The 7,239-nt window shown below is 40.4% G+C and overlaps 1 protein-coding gene across 1 annotated transcript; it reads right to left on the reverse strand.

Moving 5' to 3' along the window:
* Positions 1 to 2,752: 2,752 nt before the first annotated feature.
* Positions 2,753 to 6,468, reverse strand: LOC107096845 (L-threonine dehydratase catabolic TdcB-like). The gene is made up of 4 exons (XM_015393716.1): positions 6,342 to 6,468; positions 3,814 to 4,135; positions 3,397 to 3,513; positions 2,753 to 3,257 (listed from the first exon to the last, which is right to left on the reverse strand). The coding sequence occupies exons 1-4, from the start codon at positions 6,455 to 6,457 to the stop codon at positions 3,012 to 3,014; spliced, it is 801 nt and encodes a 266-aa protein (XP_015249202.1). The 5' UTR covers positions 6,458 to 6,468; the 3' UTR covers positions 2,753 to 3,011.
* Between the last annotated feature and the right edge of the window lie 771 nt (positions 6,469 to 7,239).

The raw sequence follows: 7,239 nt of genomic DNA on the forward strand, positions 1-7,239 counted from the left end.
AGATATCAAAAAAGTACTCCAGAGTGTTGTTCAGCATGGGGGTGAGTAGAAAATGAAGGCTAATCATGTTTTGGGTGTACTATTCCTTTAAGTACCTTCAACACAGCTGTTTGGTCATTCATCTCTTTCTAAAACCTAATTGGAAGGATAATTTGATATTGCAAGATTAAAAACTCATTCACTTGGTCATTCTTAAGAAACCCCAGTGTTTTTTGTTTTTGTTTTTTTATATATTTGCTTATAATTTGTTAAAATTACTGGATCATTGCTTCTAATCAGAATTTCTCCCTTTTAGGAGCAGGAGGACAAGTAAGAAATGATCTGTCTACCTTTGCTTTGAAGACATCTGACTTGTCACTGTGTCTGCGATGGCAGACATCCAATAATCTGAGAAGAGAGAAAGAAAACGTATCAGGGAGCGAAAGATGGCATCAAAAGGGAACAGATTCTGAAACAGAAGACCTGTCCCTACCTCACATCCTCTCTGGACAGTACGTCCAGCAGCTTGGCCATGTCTCCTGGCCATTCTCCCAGCTGCACAGAGAACTTACTGACCCGCTCATCCAACACCAAAGCTCGGTCCACACACTGCCTCAGCAGGTCTGGCTCCATGTTAGCACTGCTCACCAAAACAACCACCCTGAAGCAGAGAGAGGAAGGTTACTATGAGCTGTATCCAAAAGAATTACTGCTGCCAACAATGTTAAAACACCAGAGTGTCATGTTGGTCAAACTTCAATTAGGCTTCTGTTCTCAAAAAGACTTTTACCCAAACTGATAAATAGAGCATAAGCCAACTGCTGAACTGTTTCTTCTCTGACAGTTTTTTCCCCCCAACAATGTAAAAATATCCGACCCACTTTTTCCCTCTCAGTTCTGGTAGTTGCCCTGCCAATATGGCAGCCAGTCCCATGGCTCCCACAGTGTCCACTGTGGAGTGCTCTACCTCCTGAAATCGCAGCATGGCCACCAGAGAGTCTTCTTCACTGAGAACACAAACATCAGACTCATGTGAAGCTCAAATATACTGTGAGTTAGCCAGGTGAGGTCTTAAAAATGTCAATTATTCTAAGATAATTTGGGAACTACACTTTTTTGAGTTAATGTCTTAAGGAGTAAAAATAAAGCATGTACCTGACAGGTATAACCTTGTCAATCAGTTTCTTGGCCAACTGGAAGGTATTTTCCCCAAGCGAGCGCTCAGTAAAATCTAGGAAAAACAAGATTATAGCGTAAAAGAAAGTTTTCAGGAAAAAAAAACATTTATGTTCTTGATGTGTCCTACAGTGATGGGAAAAGAGGATTAATAACTCAAGGTGGCAAAAAGGGCAGTTCAATGAATTTGGCATTAAGGTACCACTAAAAGACGATAAGTAACAATTGTTTGTTGCCATCTGTAAAACTGGGCAGGAATAAAACAGAATCTCCTAGTGATCTGAAATTATTACTTTTATAAGAAAGGCAATTCACACTATGTTTGAATGAAGACACTAGGACAAAAGTACATATATGAGACCAAAGTACAGGGATCATGTACCTCTTATCCCACCAACTGTTCAACACAGAGGCGGAGGGCTGATTTTGCAGCCGCAGGTTCAAGACACCTTTGAGTCAGCCATGCACTCTCTGTATACTGAATTGCTCATGAGTCACATGTTGACTGGCACTTTGCTTAGAGTGTTTTATCAATAGGATGATGATCTCATACATGGTAGCAAATCTACAACAAAATGGCTCAAGAAGAAAGGAATAAAGATATTGTAATGGATCAAGGTTCAGACTATTTCGCTCCAGGATTTAGACTGATGAAAAATAGAGAACGTCTGCTGAGAGCATTTGCCTCTAAAGTGGGCTCCTTAAACATATAGTGGAGCATGTTCTTTGGATCATCAAAATATATGGTACTCCTAATTGTCATTCATTCTGGTGATATGTTTACATAAGGCTGTCCTAAGTGCATCACCATTTTCACTTACCGGTGGTTAATCTGACAAAGTGGAAAAATTGCAAATCTTTTTGAAAGTAAGCTCATATGGATACATTTTTAAAGTGGAGAGGGCGGGTCTTTTAAAAAATGCGCACAAATCCTCCACTATACCTTTAAGCAGTGAATTTTTGGGATATAAATAACATAACATAAGCACTTTGGTCAAGTCTCCTAACTTGAATAAAGGCGCTATATAAGTACATGCCATTTACCATAATAATTTCTAATAGCATTAATGACCAGAGAATATTCCTTTTTGCCCATAGCTGTGACTCAACACATCCAACAAACCTCCACAAACCATCAATGCGTCACAGTCCAGGTTTTCATTAAAGCACCCAGAGATAAAGGGACCTTACCTCCATACAGTTTCTTATTGGGGTTGCCGTGCATGTTTTTGATTGGGGCGTCTGTTTTCAGGGATTGCAGCAGTAGAGGAAAGCCTTCTGTTTCAATTCCCTGTTGAAGAAAACTCATCAGTCAGACTGGAATTATCCATTGTGTATGAGTACAAGGTGATATCATACAGGTAGAAGGCAGACTGTGGAAAGGAGAACCTTAATCCCATTAAGGCTTCCATTTACATATTGTATGCTAATAATGTATTTCGGGTTTTACTTTCTAAAAAGGTTTTCGTTCAGGTAAACTCTTAAAAAATGGAAAGTAAACCAAAATGGAGATATGTGAATGAGTGGCAGTGCATTAATGCAAAAATAGGAGCAAAGAGTAGTAATAACTGAGTTTTTATTTATACTTACTATAACAATAGTCTGAGGGTTGAGGTGTTTGATGGCTGCAGCGGTGCTGGCTAGAAGTCCATACTGTCCTGCTGCAGGAAGAATCACTGCTTCCACTTTGGGAACCTGCTCAAAGATCTCCATCCCCACAGTTCCTAGTCCTGCTAGATATGCTGCATTTTCATCCCTGGAAATAAATAGATAAAAACTATTTTCTGTTGCAAAACTGAATCAGAATTATAACATCTAGAGTTTGATTGGCAATTTTGATATGAACATGTTGAGTCTCACTCTTCCAGATAAAGATATCCGTTCTCTTTGGCCAGATGTCTGGCGTGGTTTTGGGAGTCATGGTTGGTGCCGCCGTACGAGATGACCATCGCTCCGTAGTCCCTGTAGGTCCGCAGACGTGGAGAAGAGCAGCTTGACGGCATGATGGCGAACACTGGAATCTTCAGCTCCACTGCATGGTGAGCCACGGCCATGGAAAAGCTACAGTCAGTGGCCACGATCACACCCTTCCTCTGCTGCTCCTGGAGGGAGACCAACATACTCTCTTTTATCATCACCGTCACTAACAGACGTACAGGTCAGCTGCAAATCACATCTGCAAAAAGACCAACCGAATAGGGTCTTGCCATCTGCCTAAACCTCCATGGGGTTAGTGTCTACCTGTGTGAGGGAGGTGAGCAGGTACAGCACTCCTCTCTCCTTCACGGAGCCCGTGTAGTGCAGATGCTCCTTCTTCAGGAAGATCTCCATCCCATACTGTTTGGAAAGCCTGGAATACTTTAAAAAAAATACAATTGTTAATTTAGTGTATTGACGTTGATTACATAGCACTTAAAAGGTTCAATTTCAAATTTCTTTATCTATCCAAAAAAGGAAATTAGATTCAGTCTAAACTGTTTTTTTTTGGTTAGGGGATAAGAACACAGCAGCTTGTAGACTCAAATTAAGAAGATACATCTTTCAGTTGTTGTTCTTGTAATTCATTCACTTCATTGTGGAAGATGGCTACACTGCACTATTTTGTACTATTATTTCCTAGATATTATTTCCCCACCATGGCCCACATGTGGCTCATACCGTGCAAGGTGTTTTCTGTATCACCGACTGGATCCTGAAGGCTGCTGCACTGATGTCCTCAAAGCGTAGATACTGAGCTGGAGGTCTGGGAACGGTCCTGAACTCACTCATTCTTCTGGTTTTCGGGGGATCCATCAGCTTTATTTCTGGAGCTGCAACCACTTTGGTTTCGTAGAACCTAACGTCTCCATTGAGAAGTTCCTCCTCGCCAAAGTCTTTGAGACGCTCTGGTTCGATGAGAGTAGATCGGCGGCCCACGGTGCCGTTACAGACGGGTTTGTAAGACGTGCCAGGCTGACTGGGACCCAGACGTAATTCTTCTCTAAAATAATAAAAACAAAAACATAGGGTAGGGTATAACGTTCATGTCTAACTGTCCTTACCAGAATATTCAGTGATATCTGTTGTTGTCACTAAATCAATGAAAACTTAAGGTAAACTCATTAGAAGCTAAAATCTGTAGACTAAATCCCTAAAAGAGGCCTTAAAGAGTGTGGGGGGAGACCGGTTCCGCTCACCCCTTCACTTCACCATTTGTGTTTTCCTTTGGATACAGTTCAGAGGACTGAGGAGGCCCTGAGAGAAGGTGGATTCTAACCAGTGCGCTTTCATTTGGCTTTAGGTATTGACCTTATATTGATGAAAGACCCAAGGATGAAGGTGCTACCAGAACTGACTTAATTGTTCTATGCCTTAAAACTAGGTTCCCGGGCTGTTAGAACAGAAACAGGCTGCATAATAGATTACTATTTTGGTTTGGTTTCATCATTTTACAACCCAGATAAAAAAAAAACAATAATTAATAATAATTAATTATTAGTGAAAGATCCTCATGATGGAAATCAGAAAAAGAATCATCATAAATTTCATCTGCACACTGCAAAAACGATCTAGAAATAAGTAAAATGTTCTCAAATTAAGTGTTTTTATAACCCTTGATTTGAGTATGTAAATGAGATAATTTGCCAATGGGATGAGTATTTTTACTCTTAAAATAAGATAATTAGATAATATGCACTTGAAATAAGACAATGCAATTGTGTTTTCTTATTTTAAACCTAAATTGTCTTGTTCCATTGGCAATATGTATCTTTTATCTCCTCAATTCAAGAACAAATGCACTCATTTTAAGAAAAAAGGACTTAGATCTGGATTTGGACTTTTTCCAGTGTAGGAACAATCAGGAGAACACCATCCTTATATTTCTGAGATTTCCAGATTTCGAAGAAAGAGAATCGACCTTAAGAAGTGAATAGAGCCACAATAAAATCCTTCCTAGATGCCATTTTCTAGTCTGGGATGAGCAGCTTTAACCGTGACGGATTACATCGATGAGCCTTCTTATGATTTATTGGTTCGTTTGCTCCTCTATTGCAAGATGCAAATTAAATGGCAATTTAGGACTGAAGGCAGGACAGTTTGATTTATAATAGCTCGGAAAATGGACACAAGATGGGAAAAGGAATCTGAATTGTTTCACTTTGCTCCATAGTCTCATTTCTTGAAGGACATTAAACAAACCGGCTTCAGACTGTTTTTTGGATGCATACTTCTAAATGTAATTCAGGGAGAAGGCTTTCTGCAATGTAAAGGATTACCTACAGTGCATTACATTAATATGCTTTGGCACTAAAACAAATCAAAATGCATTTAGTAGATATATTATTTTTTCGGTAGACAGCCACCAGGTGGAGCTGCTCTCCTGGACAAATCTCTTGTAAGACCAGCCCTTTGCAGACATCACCCTGCTCCATTTCTTTCAGCATGATCTATTATAAGCAGCACATTCACCTTTCACCTGGTCTCACAAATCCATTACCATTCTCCACCCCATTTTATCCATTATTTTTAGATGAAGCAGAATGTCCTTATTATTGTGAATGGGACTATGGAAAAAGTCCAAATCTGCACCTGTGTTAGAAGATCTTTGATTCAAGGGAGGGATTCAATAAAAAAAGTACCGAAGAAAGGAGAAGAAAAACCCAGCGACCTGTAAGAACTTCATCAAAGAAGTAAACAATGAAATGAAGAGGTGAACAGTAGCTTATTTTAAGACTGAGGATGAAGCAAAACAAGTGAAAGAGGCGATTCAACCAAGCAGGCTTTTATCAACATCATCCACTTCTTGTTTCCCTAAATTACCCTTAACAAGCCTTTTTCTGTGAGAGCTAATTTACATTAATAAAGAGGCAGTTTTGGCAGAGCCTGATATCTTCCTTGCAGATTTGTAGTTTCCTTGCTGGTTAGATTTAAACTTTCTAAATGCAAAACTTCTTCAAATACCTCTACCTTTAAAGCAAATCATTCAAAATCCCCCATGAAGCCAAAGAGAGAGATGGGATTTTGAGGAGTAGGAGGGCATGGAGAGTTGGGATGAAGGGACAACAAGGGGAAGATAAAAATAGAAGAAGAGCTGATTGTTTTTGTTCTGGTTGCACAAGATTTTTGTATTTTAGAGCAGATCTGTGGCTAAAGGGTTGATGTGAGGAGGGCAGGGGTCTGGGTCTCTATATGTTGCTAATTCCCACCTCTCCCAGAAGGGGTCATTTTCCTCGCTGTCTTTAATCGCAGGTCTTGGTGAGAACAAACGTTCCAGTCGCTCGCTCAGGTAGCTGGTGTAGAATAACTGGGCAGCAAAGTTCATCCTGACTGCAAGCTTCCTGGATGCTGAATCCCTCTCCTGCCCTGACTGCTATGTGTCCGAGGGGCAACGGGACACTGACTGCTGTTATTTCCCTGCCTGGGCTCCCACACTCTGTCCCTGCCCCAGAGTTATTTAAGAGCGGATTACCAATGGACACATGGTGGCTGTGGAGCATCTCTACTGTGGCTCTATTCCTGGGCCCGGATTACTTCCCCTTTCTGTGACGCGATGCTAATCAGACTGTCTAAGGAGATAGATGTAGAATTAGGGTTTATCTAGTGACTGGAGAGCTTGAAGCTCCACCACACAGGAGAAAGAAAAACAATGCATTGGATGAGGAGTGACAAAGTCACAAAAACCTTTCTAAAAACCGACAAGCAGGTGCTCCTTTTCCTTGATTTGGTACAAATGCCTCAAATGGGAAAAACATTGATAAGAAACAGGTCATATCAGTGAGAAGGGATGTCACAAAGGAGGACTTAACCTTAGCAACAAACACATACAGATAATTTGTCTGGTGGATTTTTTTTTTTTTGGGGAAATAAACTGCTACCAATGGATTCAGGACTGAATAAAATAGATAAAAAAGGTGAAACTGGCTCCAGTTTAAATCTCAGCAGGCAGTCTGGGTCCTGTTCCCTCTAATCAGGTGTCCAATTTGAATTTAGCTGCAATCAGAGATGCCAAGAATTCCTGAAAAGAAGCTACTTGAGGTAATGTGAGTTTAGGATATGTGAGCGGAAAGAACTCATTCCAGGGAACAAAAACTGTATCTTAGGCGT

The sequence above is a fragment of the Cyprinodon variegatus genome, unplaced genomic scaffold (assembly GCF_000732505.1).
Source record: "Cyprinodon variegatus isolate N-32 unplaced genomic scaffold, C_variegatus-1.0 Scaffold654, whole genome shotgun sequence".
Taxonomy (NCBI): domain Eukaryota; kingdom Metazoa; phylum Chordata; class Actinopteri; order Cyprinodontiformes; family Cyprinodontidae; genus Cyprinodon; species Cyprinodon variegatus.